The sequence below is a fragment of the Drosophila miranda genome, chromosome XL, assembly GCF_003369915.1.
Source record: "Drosophila miranda strain MSH22 chromosome XL, D.miranda_PacBio2.1, whole genome shotgun sequence".
In the NCBI taxonomy this organism is placed as follows: domain Eukaryota; kingdom Metazoa; phylum Arthropoda; class Insecta; order Diptera; family Drosophilidae; genus Drosophila; species Drosophila miranda.
Window position 1 is genome coordinate 20,498,665 of NC_046673.1, and position 15,754 is coordinate 20,514,418.

The 15,754-nt window shown below is 38.6% G+C and overlaps 1 protein-coding gene across 19 annotated transcripts; it reads right to left on the reverse strand.

Moving 5' to 3' along the window:
- Positions 1-2,914: 2,914 nt before the first annotated feature.
- On the reverse strand, positions 2,915-12,547 carry LOC108164888 (troponin T, skeletal muscle). 19 transcript variants are annotated; one of them, XM_017300854.2, is made up of 10 exons: positions 12,442-12,547; positions 10,025-10,072; positions 9,191-9,232; positions 6,934-6,957; positions 5,849-6,221; positions 4,883-5,101; positions 4,709-4,801; positions 4,550-4,630; positions 4,365-4,443; positions 2,915-3,537 (listed from the first exon to the last, which is right to left on the reverse strand). In XM_017300854.2, the coding sequence occupies exons 2-10, from the start codon at positions 10,045-10,047 to the stop codon at positions 3,281-3,283; spliced, it is 1,191 nt and encodes a 396-aa protein (XP_017156343.1). In that variant the 5' UTR covers positions 10,048-10,072; positions 12,442-12,547; the 3' UTR covers positions 2,915-3,280. The 19 variants fall into 19 exon arrangements, with proteins under 19 accessions (XP_017156343.1, XP_017156332.1, XP_017156329.1 ...); XM_017300843.2 differs by having other exon boundaries at positions 5,852-6,221; positions 9,191-9,235; XM_017300840.2 differs by having other exon boundaries at positions 9,191-9,235.
- Between the last annotated feature and the right edge of the window lie 3,207 nt (positions 12,548-15,754).

Below are 15,754 nucleotides of genomic sequence, written 5' to 3' on the forward strand. Positions count from 1 at the left end.
AGACAACTAACTTATGATAAGCGACTGCTTGACGTGACTGTACTTACAACATACAGCTTAAGATCAGTTACAGCCACGACATAGGGACACAACCCTCGTAGAGAGTATTTCAAGGACGGGATTGTACTTACATACGACTAATATAGAGTAATGACAGTTTAACTGCTGGCGCCTGCATAACACATGGGTACTTTCTGTGCACTGACAGGATATGGATCTTTTGGATACTAGCAAAGATAAATTCTAGGGTGACGGGACTATACTTTCAGGATATAGGCTAAGAACAGGATAACTGCTGGCGCCTGGATGACATTTACTTCAGAGAGCACTGCTTAAGGGCTGCACTCCACTTCATTTAGCGGAAAAGGACTCTGAGAACAACCAGCTAGAGCGAGAGGCAACGACTTGCTTGGACCGTACTGTACTGACCGCAGCTCCTTCCAAGTTAGTTTTGAAGTAAATGTCCTTGAGGAACATTGTCTATTATTATTTTGTTTTGTTTTTGCCAGAGAACGCACTCCTCCACACACACAGACAGGCACTCACACAGCCATATGAGCCTTGTCCGTCCTAGCTGCTGCGTGGGTGCATGGGTGTGTGCGAGTGTGTGTGAAAGGGATAGCTAGATGTTGTATGTATGCTTGTACTTAATTGCCGTTAGCCTGGCACTCAAAGAAAAAGTCCCTTAAGATAAGTTTTTATTTTATTGTTTTTTTCAAGAAATAAAAAACAGAAGAGAATTGCTGACAATAAATAAGAAAACAAAAAATGATTGCTTAGAGGAAATTGAAAATGAGAAAAGACAGAGAAGGATAATGGATATACCGCTAAAACATTATTTAAAAAAAAAGTAAAATTTCAGACAATGAAATGAGCAAAAGTTTGATATGTATGTATGTAACATATATTTTAAATCTGTGTGTGCGCGTTTCAGAGCCAACGAAAGCAGAGCATAAATGTGCGCCATGAAATGGGCAAATGCCTTAATGCTGGCCATGAAACGCAGTGTATGTGTAAACTATACGAGTATATAAATGTGAAATGTGAAATGTGAAACGTGAACTATTTTTGCTATCTTATAAGATGCATTTTTTGTCTAATTTTTACCAATGTATGTATGTATGTACTATATCTCTCCAAATATACATATGCATAGACATATATTGTATGTAAACATCATTTTATTCTGTGGGTAATCGCTGCATGTTGAAACACCAATTTGTATTAGCACAATGGATCGCACGATCTACTTGCAGCAGACAGACAATCAAGGCTCAAAGAAACTATAAATTTAAACTAAATGAATCCCCAACAAGCCCCATCCAAGGAACCATAACGAAGAGTATTTAGCAAATTAGAAACCAGGAAAACGGCAACAAAAAAACACCCTTTACGCTGCAAAGATCACATACGGAAAAGAACCATGTAATTCTATTCATCCGAAATTTTCCGTGTGCAGTTCGTAAGCTAAGCAAGTTTTACAATATTGTATTCATTAATAACATGAACATGAACATGAAGAATCTGCCGAATATATACGTACGTGGAATTATACTATACAACCAAAAACAAAACAAAAAAAAACAAATCAAAAGCGGAAACAATAAAAGTTAAACATAACATATAAAACATAACGTTAAAATTACAAAAAAACAAAACGTTTGTACTTATTCATAACATTTCAGACTGTAATAATGTCAAGGACCAAGGAAAAAGTTTTTTTTCTCCAGTCATATATGTACGATATCCTGTTTTCCTGATATACTTATGTACTTGTAGGTTCTGTCTTTGATTGAAAATGTGATGCGCAGGTGCCGAAGTGGGACGTCATCCTCAGGGCCGTAGGTCTGCTAGGAGTCTCAGATTATCTGTTAGCCATCATTTGCAATTTTCATTGTGGGCATGAAAAAGCGCTCCATCTCTCAACAATTGTAGAACTTCTAATCCCCCATCGGCTTTGTTGGCTTTACATCGTTGTCCTGCTTTATCTCAAAGTTGCTGCATTTTGATAAGAACTCTTTGATATACTTTTTTGCAATTCTCGGTGCTGTAGACCTGATCTGAAAGGGCATTACAAGTTTTTCCTTCATAGTTTTTGTACTCAATATACGAATAAGATGGGAGAGCTATTCGAATTGACCAGCACGGAAAGAGTTTCCTCTCTTGAATATTGTAGGATAGAAGGTTCGGCTATCAAGGTAAGATAGGAATTCAAATATGAAGAGGCTATCCACTTATAAAGATGGGGGAATGCAGATATTTACGATACTGGATCTAGGATTGGCCATGGCTCTGGCTCTAACCGACGCTAAAAATATACCTTGAGGATGCTTATTAATATCCTTCAGGAACGTTATCATTGCTGAATTCTATTCTATACTATTCGAGCTTCCCACTCTGGCGTAGATTAACCAAGATAGAGCCACCCAAGGCCAGTCAATCCATGTACTATACGAAATGTAGCGCTTGCAAAAAGTATAGCATACTTTGCAGCTGTGGAATTGTTGTAACCGTCGTTCATGCATAGGTACATAGATTGAACATTTTTACGCTATTCCAAAAAGAGTCTTATGGACCAAAGAATACACTATTAAATTTGTCAGTTAAAGTATGGAAAAACCCAATAGAAACATGTATGTTCCTATGTATATTGCCTATGAGATATTCTGGACTTCCTTCCCATCTTTCGCAGCAATCTTTTTGGAACTGCTGCAGACTAGTAAATATCCCGCGTTCACTTCTAGACCGCACTCGCAAAAGTAGTAGCAGAGACATGCTAAAGCGAAAGATCGGACATATTTGTACATATGTTTCCCATATCCATACGCCATGGAGAACCAATGAGGGCCAATGCTGAGAGAGAGACCCGATCGACGCACAGACATACACACAAACAACAGGAATTGTTCATAGATATGATGCCATAACACACTTTAATATCTTGATTGATCTTTTTTTTTTAGTTGATGGTTTTTGTTCTCTGGTATTTGACTTAGTTGGTGTTGGTTTTGATGTTTTATTTGAAAGAAATTGTACATTTCCTGTTTCAATTTGATAAGTTCAATAAAAAAAGTTGCTCAAGTTGTTGTTTTGTTGTTTTGCAAGAATAATAAGTATGTTTTTGAATAAGCTAAGATAATAACTATTTAGTTCATTCTTTTACTTTTATTAAAATTGTTTGGCTTTGGTATTTTTGCTTTGGTATTTAAATGTAGAGTTTGTTTTACGAAAAAGACGGGGGGGGAACGAATGGCTTCAGAGTTCAGAGTTCAGAGTTGGCTTATTCCTCCTCCTCCTCCTCTTCCTCCTCCTCCTCCTCCTCTTCCTCCTCCTCTTCCTCCTCCTCTTCCTCTTCCTCCTCCTCTTCTTCCTCATCCTCCTCAGCCTCCTCATCCTCCTCCTCGACGACCTCCTCCTCGACTTCCTCATCATCCTCAACGATGTCCTCATCGGCCTTGGCGTCTTCCTCGCCCTCGGGTGTCTCGGGCTCACCGGCCTTCTTGCCTGGTCGCTCGCCGAACCACTTTGGCAGTTTGGCTATATATTCGAAGAAAGAAAAGACACAGAAACACAAACGATTAGCACTGGATCGATCGAATGGGATCAAAACGGGGGAAAACTCTTGTGGATGGGGCCAGAGGAACGGGAACAGGAAAGTATAATACAATACATAGCACGACAATGAACAGAATGATGAATGTTGTTCTGTTGTTGTCGTCCCTGGCGGTGCGGGGGCTACAGCGAGTGCATGAGCGCGGGGTACAGTCGACCCCCATTCACTGTGCTGGCGCTTGTGCTGGTTCTGGTAGCAGTGGCTGTGGCAGTGGCGGTAGTAGTAGTAGAGTACAGTACATACATTTTTGACGGCCGGTGTATTGTTCCTTCTTCTCGTTCCAGATCTTCTCGTTCGAGTCCTTGGTGATCGCATCCCAGCCCTGTCGTTTTGTGTTCGAGCGTGTGTTTGTGTTTGGGTTTTTTTGGGGATGGCGTGTTTTTGGTTGGGTTGTTTTTAATGAATGTTACGATACGCAGCGCACACAAGTACAGTTGACAATTATGAAATATAGTTTACATAAAACATAGAAAGAAAAAAATAAAAAGAGAGTAGACGTTAGGCGAGTTATTGTTGTCAGTCCCCATTCCCGTCCCCCACCACCCATTCATTCCCTTCATCCTAAGCTGCTTCATCGCTCCACTTCCCAACGAACTCTTTGACGTGACTGTACTTTGGTAATGATTGGACATAGTTTATGGATTAGACATAGATAGATAGGTAGATAGAGACACACGTAGACACACGTAGGATATTGGAGATTGGAGATGGCCCAATAGATGGGCTATGTGATCGTATATCGGACGCTTACATTTTGTGCGCTGAGTAAATCTTTCCTGTCTTTCTTGCCAGGTCTTTTCTAAGGTTTCCGCATAGACCGTATTATAGCCCTATATTATTGATATTGAGATATACATAGAGAATATACATAGAAGCAAGAGAAACCCAGAGAATGACCAAAACCCCCAATCGTGTGCCAGGCAACCGAATACTTACACCCTCGAAGAGCTTCTTCTTGTCGTCGTATGAGCGTGTATCCACACGTCGCTCATATTTGGAGGCGACTTGAATCTTGGGCTGCAAATGCAAAGAAAATCATGTAAGTCAGATATCGATATCGGAATCGGAATCGGAGCTGGAGTATCGATCACTTACCGGGTATTTGCCAGTCAAAGCTTCTGGGTCGAGACCCTTCTTCAAGGCTTTGTGCCTGAGCTGTTGCTTCTGTCTTTCCTTCAACTCTTTCAACTGGATTCGGAGGGGGGTAGATCATATTGATTTGTCAGCTGGCTTCGATTGCTATGGTATGCTATGGCGATTGGTACTCACATCGTAGTCCTGACGTTTCTGCCTTTCTTCCAAGTCATACTTCTCAGTTTCCAATTTGACAATGAGCTCCCACAGCTCCTGGGCCTTCTCGCGCAGCTTGGCCTCGCCGAAGCCCTCGATGGCCAGTGGCTTGATGCGGAACGACAGCGAGATCTTCTTCTCCTCCTCCAACTGTTCCTTAGTCTTGTTACGTTCCATGGCGGCGGACGAGAGTCCCAACTATTTTTTGTTTTGTTTTCATGTGCGTGCAAGTTTTTTTTTGTTTTGTTTTGTTTTTGGTTTTGGTTTTTTTGAATTTGTTTTAATTTTTTTAATATTTGTTTTTGATGCAGACACATTTCGTTGTGTTTTCGGTTTTATTTTGTATTTGTTTGGTTTTGTTTTGTGGTACGTGTGGTACAAGTGAGAGAGACAAACAGTGAGAGAGAGAGAGATAGACACACAAGAGAAGAGCGCATGGAGCGGAAGAGGAAGTTGCGATTGTTTTTTTTAATTGTGTTTGGTTGTTTGTTTGTTGGTTTATTTGTTTGTGTGTGTGCATATGGACATACATGCGTGTTTGCAAAAGAAAAAAGAAAAAACAAAGAGTTTGTTTTGTTGTTTCAGTTTCACATTTGTGTAGGATTGGGTTGGGATTTGGTTTGTTGTGTGACAAGCATGGATGCGATACGAGTATTGATGGATGGGACACAAACGATAACGATAACGATCAATGATCGAGGATCAACGATCAGCGATCAATGACGACCAACAATAAGGGCAATCGATGAGGAAAACATAATTGATGTGTGTGTGTGTGTGTGTATGTGGTTTGTAAGTGTGTTTGTGCGAATCGTATGTGAGAGAATAAAAAAGAAAACAAAACAAAACGCATAATGATATAGCCAAAAACCAGAAAAAAAAATAAAATATATGGTTGGGGGAAGCGTATCAGTAGGGTGCATTGATGGAATCTCATATAATTACCACGCCTGCATCCTTCTTGGCAATGGTGAAGTTGGGGCCCTTCTTGTCCTTGTCCTTCATGGCCTGCAACATAGCCTGGCGCTTCTTCTCGGCTTCCTCGAGACGCATGCGCTTCTCCTCGATCTCGCGCTGCTTCTTCTCCTCAGCCTCGCGGACGCGGCGCTCCTCCTCCTCCTTCTTGCGCTGAGCCATCTTCTGCTCCTCCTCGGCGCGGGAGATCTTGCGCTTGGCCTGCTTCTCCTTCAGCTTCTTCAGCTCATCCTCCTCCTTGGATCTCTGTTTGCGCCATTCGCTGATGTATTCTTTCAGCTGTTCATCGAGATCGGATCGCTTCTGGTCCTGACGCTTGATGAACTCTGGATCGCCCTCACCTCTGGATAGTGCCAAGTCAGAGTTAGGGGGGAGGGAGAACAAAATAATCGATTAGTTTTCGCTCATCAAGTGGCGGGCTGTTATGTTTTTTATTCTTTTTGGTTTCTTTTAGATAGCCACTAGTACTACGAATAATGTCTAAATACTAAAATTAATTACAGAATTTTGATACAACTTCTTAAGGCCCGTTTTAATTCTTTTATCATCTTTTATATATTTTGTTGGTCTAAAAGTCTAAAGGGAATCTAAATACTAGTCTTTATTGAGTTTTATTTATTATTTTCTTTACAATTAGTAGCCATCAAAGAGCTGATGTGAGAAAGCATTAGGTTTTCTACATTCTACTAAGGACGAATCTACTCTAGATAAAAAAAAAGATAAATAAACATTAACGGAAGCGGAAACACGCCAAAAAAGGAAACGATTCTTAATCGCTTCGATGGCGCCGCTTGAGGTGAGTTGTGGTGAGTAAGTGTGTTGAATTGAGTTGTGTTGAGTGGAGTTAAGTTGAGTAGTGCTTGCTACGGAGGTACAGTACAGTCTGAATTATACATTTGAGTTCTTGAGGGTGCTTTTTGGGGGCTGGGTCGGGTTGTACGAACAGGCGGATTAATCGTGGACGATCTTAACATAACACTAGGGTTTTAGGTTTAGTTTCGGTTAGCATTCTTGTTTCATTTGTGGTTCACACTTGTTTTTGTACATAGACTTACTCGGCTGGTGTCTGAGGTGGTTTTCTATACGTGAGGCATTGAGGTGGCAACAAACATGGAGGTGGTGATATTTTTTATACATATATAGATTTGGTTTTGTTTGTTTGTTTTGTGTTTCAAAAAATTGACAAATTCACGGTGTTTTTGTGGGTTTCGGTTCGAAAATTGCATACAAAATTGAATTAAATTTAAATTTTTTTTTTTTTATGTTTGAAAAGAAAGAGAAAAACATTTGGTTGTTTAAAAAAAATTCAATTGCAAAATGGTTTGGTTTGTTTGTTGTTTTTTTTTTTTTTTTTTTTTTTTTTTGGAAACGAAATGAAAGAAGAAGATAAGATGGAGAATATATATAGAGAGAGATATTTTTTTGTATAAAATAAAAACAAAATAATTAAGTTCGTGGTAAGTACGTATTTGTTGTTTCTTTTGTTGTTGTTTTCTGTTTTGTTGTTGTTCTAAAGAAAACTAAAAAATGTGAATAAAATCGAAACGAAACGAAACGAAATTCCAAGCAACGATTCTTTATACAGTATGAACTGGAGCTGGTTCTGGAACTGGTACTGGAACTGGTTCTGGTTCTCTGATGCATGGTTTGTTGGTTGAGAGAGAGATATAATGTCGAAAGAGAGCAAAAATATACACAAAAAAATTGTTTGTCTCCTTGGTTTTTTTTTTTGGTTTTTCTATTTTGTTGTTTTTTTGGTAATTGGCAAACGAGCAATGGTTTTTGGGCATTTCAAAAAGAGATTTTCGGAAATTTTGTGGAGCATTCTGTTTTTGGAAAAAGATTTGTACAGATTTGCAGGATATTGTGATATCAGATTCGAAACAAATACGAATTACATTTGATTTAGAATTTGGGTTTCAGATTTCAGATTTTTGATTTGGTTTCTTTCTTTCTTCTTTTCATTGGTTTTCTCACACAATTTACTTACTTCCTGTAACAAGAAAGAGAATCAAAAAGAGATGGAAGAGAGAAAGAGAGAGAAACATAGTTCAATGAGATCAATGAGATATTTCCAAGTCTGAAAGGCAAGAACATTTTTTGCTAAGCCAGGCCAGCGATAGGCGGAAAGAGAGTTAACTTTTTGCCAAAAGTTTGTTTTAGAATTTTAGATTTAGAGATTTATATAGATATAAATATATTGTTTGGAAATTTATTTTCTTGCTGCTGGGAATCGGTTTGGGGGATAGACAGACATGTTGCAGCTGCAGACAGATAGACAAAAGACAGGTTACGAATACAAAATACACAATAATAAGTATATGGTATATAGAAAGCTATAGGCTCCAATGGTGTGGGGTGTGGGCTGTGGAGTGTGGGTTGTGGAGTGTGGAGTGTGGGTTGTGGGGGGATACACATAGCTTTTATGTACATAAATATGTACACAGATTGCAATTTGGGATTTGATTTGCCAATTGGTTTGCCAAGGAGGGGGGTAGATGGGGGACAGAACTACACATGAGCTCGTAGGTTTGAGTGATAGGGAGATAGGGGGTGAAGGGGTGAGTGAATGGGTTCGATGGTGCTTCTCCAGGGTTCCATTAGTAGGTTTTTTGTACAATTATCGGAAGTTTAGGTCGTGATATTTGATTTTTGATTTCGAAATTTTCAATTTACGGCTCAATTTTTTTCGGCTTTGATAGACGCACACAACAACACATTGAAAACAAAAACCAAAGGAAATAACATAAATGTACAACAGAAAAAGAAAACAAAATCATAATCATAATGGTAAAATTAATAAAACAAATACAATTATTTACAGACAAGTACACAAAACAATTTTGTTGGGTTGGTTTCTGGTTTTGGGGATGGGTTTTCGGTTTTCGGTTTTCGGTTTTAGGTTTTAGGTTTAGGCTTTCGGGTGATACACAAAAATGGACAGGAAGGACAGATTTTCTACGGATTTATCAAAAAGTTTTGTTTGTTTGTTCTATTCTTTGATTTGTCAGCATTTGGCGTACATTGACAACAGAAAAATATACAAAAATACAACACATATAGAAAATTTTGGAGTAAAAAAACAAAAATTACATAACAAAAGATGGAAGGTTTTTTATAGATCAAACAACAAAAAAAAGGAGCGACAAAAATATTTATATTTATGTGACACAAAAAGGGAGTGGGGGGGGGTGGTAAAATAATACAGATAGTACGAGTATATTAAAAATGAACACCAATCGAGTTCTTGAGGCTGCTGCACCAAAACCAACAAAAAATTTCGACACAAATTGGCAACAAAAATGTACTTACGTCTCCTCTCTGGTCTCCTCGACAACCTCCTCCTCCTCGGAGCTGCTTTGGAGTTCGTAATTAAACGGAGTCGTTTAATTATTACAGTATTATATGTGTTTTTTTGTTGGTGTTTTTTTTTTATTTTTTTTTTTTTTGATTATTATTTTGTTTGACGAGTGGGAGTGCAAAAGTGCGAACGGACACACACACGGATGCAGGTGCAGAGGTGATTGTCGATTGTTGTTGAATTGTTGTTGATTTGTGGTGTTGTTGTTGATTGGTTGTTGTTCGATTTCGAAAGAAACGAAACGACAGCATTAGCGGTTGATCGAACAGAATAATGATAGGTAGGTTGGTGGTTGTAGGTTCACGGTTAGGTTTCGTGGTTCGTGGATCGGGGTTCGGTTTTTGGGGTTGTAGGTTGTGGTTTTCCATGAGGGAATGCGTGGAAATAGACAAAAAGGAGTACAGATCAAAATAGGTGCCACAAATATATGGTACATGGTACATGGTACATGGGTATATCAAAAGTGTTGTATAGTGGCGTGTACGGGTCCCGCACACAAGACGTGTTCAAAAACTTCTCTTACAAAAATTCACAAAAAATTCATTCGACAAAATAATGTTCGAAAATAACTTTGAATTAGTAGTGGGAAACTTGAATACTTCTCTTCAATTTGTAACTTTAACTTGAACTAACTATATTTCTTATCATTTAGCACTAGTATCACTATCGCCATACGCCTTTTCCCGATCTCTTAACACTTTGATTACTCGTTACTCTCTCGTTGTCGGACGCGTCGTATACTTAATATTTTCAAGTCGTCGAGCGCCTCCGGCTCTGCTACTTACGTGTACTCTTCATCGTCGGACATGGTTACGGTTTAGGGTTGAAAAAACCTGCAACAATAATTTGGAGAAGGAAAGTTTCGGTTAGAATCTGCTGGTGGTTCAGTAATTTCCAACAAAAGTATCAGCAACAACAACAAACAACGTTCTTTCCTCTTTCTATGTCTATGATTGCCTTAATAGGACTCTATAAATAGATGCATATGTCTTTCTATGTGTATGTGCTGTCATAAGATATACATATATATATGTATAGGGAGAGAGACCTGTCTTTATATAGCCAGCCGGCAACAATGTCGTGTTCTCACATCATAATCCTCCACAACAACAAATTCCTGCGGTCTGTTGCCTCTAAAATTATTTAATTTTCTGGGTCTATCTTTATATTAACACATTTGCTTGAGTGTGTGAGTGTGCGAGGGAGAGCGCCATAGTCTGATCTACATATATACACACATATGTATATCGGGGCTTTTCTTCAATTTTTGTTTCAATGCGTTTCCCGTTAAAAATAGACTGCGGGGCACGTATTGAATTTCCCTTTTGGCGGCGACGGCATCCAAAAGCTTCGCACAAGCTTCCACGAAAGCTTATTCTGATTTTTTGTTGAGATTCGAAAATTTTGTTAAATTTTTTTTTTACCTTGGCACTAAATCAGAAATTCTAGAAAAGCTTCTCACGTATATATATTGTATGTGTATGTGTATATGTATTTGTGTGTGCCAAAGAAAAGAAAAATAAATTTCAAATGCCATTCATAGATCGCTCTCTAAATATCTATACTAAATATATTCCATATATTATATATGGTTCTAAATATATGGGGCGTGTGTGTGGCACATTTCATATGCAAAAATGTCTAAAATTTCATAAGATTCGTGCGATTGTCTTCCTTTTTGCATTTTGCATTGGAATGCAGTTTTAAAGACCTATTTTTAGTGTTACACGAAACTGGGTCAGTTCTGGAGAATATTGGGTACACACGGATGGCAATGTTGCCGGAAAACCTTTTTTACAGAAGAATACAAGAAGATCTTGAAAACCTCTCTTTGTTGTAACCTAAAAAATGGTTCTATCTGACAGATCTGAAAGGATATGTCTCAGATTTTGATTGAAGTTTCTACCTGGCTATATTTTTGCAAGTGGGACTTATGTTCTCTACAATACTTGAGTCGTTTCCTTGTGTCGGTCTTTCCTACAGATTGCCAGTACCCCAATGACACTATCGTTGTCAGTGATTTCCCAAAAGCTCTACAGGATTCCATTTATAGGAATCTATCTTCCAGAATCTCCAGATCTGTATCTGTTGGCTGTCGTGTGTGGGTGGATCTACATCTACATCTGCATCACTTTCTCCATCTCTTTCTCTATCTCTGTGTCTGTGTCTGTGTCTAATCTCTGTCTCAATGGCGCCTGCGCCGATTGTGGCCACAGCTGCCAGAGACGAAGAGTATCTTTGTGTGTGTGAATCTGTGTGTCTGTGCGGCCGTCTGTGCCAGCGTGTGGTGTGTCTTGGACATTTTACCAAGGTAAAAACACACACGCACACAGAACGAATTTATTTTTAAAATTCGAACAAAATGAAGCAACAAAATTCAGAAATTTTCTCTCAGATCATATAACACTTTTTGGTCTTTGGTTCGACTCGTCGCTCGAGTCGGATGAATATATATATTCCTGTCTTGCTGTGGTTTTTGTTTTTTTTTTCATTGTTGTTCCTATTTGGTTTTTGTTGTTGTTCTGGTTGTTGCCGATGCTGCTGCTGTTGTTGTTGCTTTGGTTGTGTTTTTTCTTCTCTTTTTGTAGTTATTGTTGTTGTTGCTGCTGCTTTTGCTTTTGATTTGTCTTTGGCTTTTGATGTTGTCGCAAATGCCTGGGAGCACTCGAATATAAGTATTTTTAGCCAATGCGGCAGGCAAAAACCAAACGAAAAAAATTTAAAAAAAAAAAAAAAGAAGAAAAACATTGGCATACAAAAAAATAGGAAACAAATTATCATTTTGTTGCAGAGTTTTTTTACGGTTCGTTTGAATTCACTTGATACGATTTCGGTCCATTCAATTTCACTTGAAAAAAATTGCCAACAAAATAAAACGTAACTGAAACAGGATTATATAATACGGAATTTCCAATGTTGTTTCGGTTTTTTGTTGATTTGAATTGTTCGGTTGATTGATGGCTTGCCTTGCCCCGTTCGTTACGACAAAGGATTTTTTCGGTTTATGTTCGATTTGAATGTTGATTTCTTGGTTCTTGGTTCTTGGTTCATGGTTTTTTTTTTGTGGTTTTTCAAAAACTTTTTCGTTCATTTTTTTTTTTTTTTTGTTCTTTCGGTTCGACACACTCTTTGATTTTGGGCAGGAAGAAGCAGCAGCAGTAGAGCAGAAGAAGGAACAGAAACAGAAAAAAAAAAAACTTACTTAGGGAAAAAGAAACAAATTGAAATCTCAACTAAAGTCCGAGCAGCTGACGTCGTAGGAGCGAATGCTGCGGTTCGACTAAACAGACTGACGATCCAAAGCGTTGCTACACGTTATGTTAAAGAATTTTTCATCGTTCGCGTTCGCGGAAAAGCATGAAAAGCATTTACCCCCGCTCACGAACCCCACGAATCCCCATACCAATGCCCATACCCATACCCATACCGATACCCATACGAGAGCCTCGCGAGTGCCATGCGATCGCCTGCTATATACCAGAATCGTCGCGATAAACGAACGGGCGTGAAGAGGCCAGATATATGCCACGATGTGGCAACAAGTGGCCGGCCCAGGGGGGGACACACTGAGGGGATGTGTGCTGTGTGCTGTGCGCTGTGTGCGTGTGGGTGGGTGTGGGTGGGTGGCGGCAGCCGTTTTCAGGTGGGCTGCAACTGAAACATAAACTTGCCTCACACATCCAAAAGATTCCAAAATGAAAATTTTCCAATTGGCCAGAGCGAGAGCGAACCAGGAGGGGGTCGGAGCAGATCTATATAGCATATATATGTATCTACATAACTAGATCATGAGTATATAGCCTCTGGGGTGCGTCTGTGGCTTTCGCTGGCTCTTTACACATTTGTTTTTGGAATCAAATATCGTAGAACATAAATTTCACAGCCATTAAAATTTGGTTGCCGCTCAGTTGCATATATCTCTGCACATACTCGTGCTCGGGCCTATGTATATAGGCTAGGTATAGCCAGAGTTTCCCATCTAGAAAATATTGATATTCGCCTGTGTTGGTGTGACATATTCGACGGCAATTGTTGCAGCATTTGAACCCCATTTCGGCCCCAGAGTGCACGCCCTACAGCTCTCCCTCTTTTAATACGTTCTATACCTATATAGATCCGTACAGACCGTGTAGATCTGTGTATTGTATCGCACTATATACATACAGACATACATATGTATGTGGCCCAGTGCTGACGTCGCTCGGCCTTTGGTGGCCCCCATCGCATTGCCATTTGTCTAACACTTGAATCTATTCGTCATTGTTCTGCTTCTCTCTTTTTTTTTTACTTCTGTTTTTTTGGTTTTCTTTCTGCAAGTATCCAACGGATACATTCGCCAAATAATTCCCTATGCCCTAACACGCATTACAGTCACTCCGTTAAGTCATTGGATTCGTCCAGATATATCGATCATAACTGTAGCATCCGGCATTGTCTGCCCACCACCAGATTTCGTATTGTCCCCGGCAGGGTATTCCCTTTGAATGGATGTACGCTTAATATGCCTGTGAAAAGTGCATCTTACTGTAAGATCCATCCAGAAATGGAAGATATTTATACAATAATAATATAATATAATAGTTATACAGTTGTTTTTTCTTACAAAAATGTTGGACCGTGCTCCCGAGTGCTCAGGGGTCTTTCCCACTAGTATTAATATAATTATAATCGTAATAAAAATAATTATTTATTTTTAATATTTTTTATATTAAATATATTACACAAAGCTTAGGTATAATTCTTCTGCTGAAGATTGTAGGTACTAATTTATCCGATAGTAGTACCACTATCTTGAAACGGGAATACAATTATTACCGACTTAAGCTGAACATTTCTTAGAGACTGAATAATACAGATGTGTGGAACTCTTTCAAATCAAACAATAAGAACACATTTTTAATCGTAAAGGGCTCAATATAATATCGCGTCTACATGGAGGATCCCTGAAAGGATACAACAGATGAGGGCACAGAGCACGCTTTTAAAGAAAGTTCACCTAAATATTCAATACGAAAACCGTGCGCAAGGAGCCCTAGATTAAGTAAGGATTCCGCTTCATTGCATCCAGATAGTAACAGAAAACCATTTTTTCTGGCTGAACTAAAAACCGCCTGGCAAAATCGAATATTCATTTTCGAACACAAAACAAAAGGAAAACTAAAAAAAAACATTTAAAATTTTGAGAGTTCACTCTTACAATGCATAAAATCTTTCTTAGCAAGAGGGAGAGGATGTTTTCTGGGGGTTATTGATGCATTTCTACGCTCAAATAAAAAACTAAATTGATCTATGAATTATTTAAGTAAAGCTTTTGAGGAGAAATCATTTGGAAATCGGCTTAGAAGAGCAAAACTATTATACTTATATAGATCGTATTAGACATATATTTCCCATTTACATTTATTGCAGATCAGATCCCAGACTTGTCTAATAATAATGATATAATCCCACCATTTATGTATATAGTTGTTTTGTTAAGATTTATGTTTTGATTCGGCATCTACTTGTCTCTTAAATTTAGAAGAGCTTTGTATCTGCATTTTAACCGTATGTACCGAGACGGTATGCACTATACGAATATGTTTTATATACATATGTGCATCTAGATATGTATCTCAATCCGTGCATCTGTATCCGTTGGATATGGGTCGTCCGGTATGGTCTAGGTATCATCCATTGCTTGCCAAATCGCCGAGCTGCAGTAAGGCACAGACACAGGCACAGGTACAGGTGGGCAGGGAAGAAATCGGTTGCTATAGGATAGCGAAAGGCATGTCTGCCCCGGCTATATCCAGCTATATCCACAGACCGCGGTCAGAATCGGCAGAATTGAACATTTCATTGCCATCTGGCTGGGTTCACGTAACATTTTCCGTTCGATAAACAACTTTGAACTTATGGCAAACGTCGGTCCAGCTATTCCAATAATCTGCACAATTCTTGTACATAAATATATACACTAGTCGGCTATACAGATGTATAGAGATGGTATGGGTATGCCTTCAACTGAATTTCAATTCGCATCATCTTCAGCATCAACAAAAAGAATCAGGGAATAACAAATAGCACAATTTCGGATTTTCGTTGTTCTATTTTTGGCGCTTTGTGTGGGCGCTCTCGTCTATAGCCTTCGGTTTTAGTACCGCTCGTATGCACGAAGTCTGCTTCAGAAATACAAACATACACAGATATGTGCATATATGTATATGCATTTGCTTAAATATCATATAAGTATATGTATATCTATCTATAGGCCAGCTTTCTGGGGCGATGTTTACGGGTAACTGTCGGTAATACATATATCCATAGATCATAAATAACATAAACAATATCGAAAATCTGGAAAAATATTTTCAATATTTAAAAACCGGTCATTGAATTACGTATTAATGTGTAATCAGGCTCAAAATAATTTGCAAGTATTGAAGTTAATATCATATTTTTATCATATTCAAAATTTTAAAATAATTATGCTTATAATATATGTATGTATCGTCCAAGAAATCGCCCCAATA

Excerpts from the sequence above, each read along its gene's own strand:
- LOC108164888 (XM_017300840.2), bottom strand. The coding sequence starts at position 10,047 with ATGTCCGACGATGAAGAGTACAC. Across the intron at positions 4,631-4,708 it reads CTTTGACTGGCAAATACCCG|CCCAAGATTCAAGTCGCCTC; the intron begins GTAAGTGATCGA and ends TTGCATTTGCAG. Across the intron at positions 4,444-4,549 it reads AGAAGAAGCTCTTCGAGGGT|GGCTATAATACGGTCTATGC; the intron begins GTAAGTATTCGG and ends TCAATAATATAG.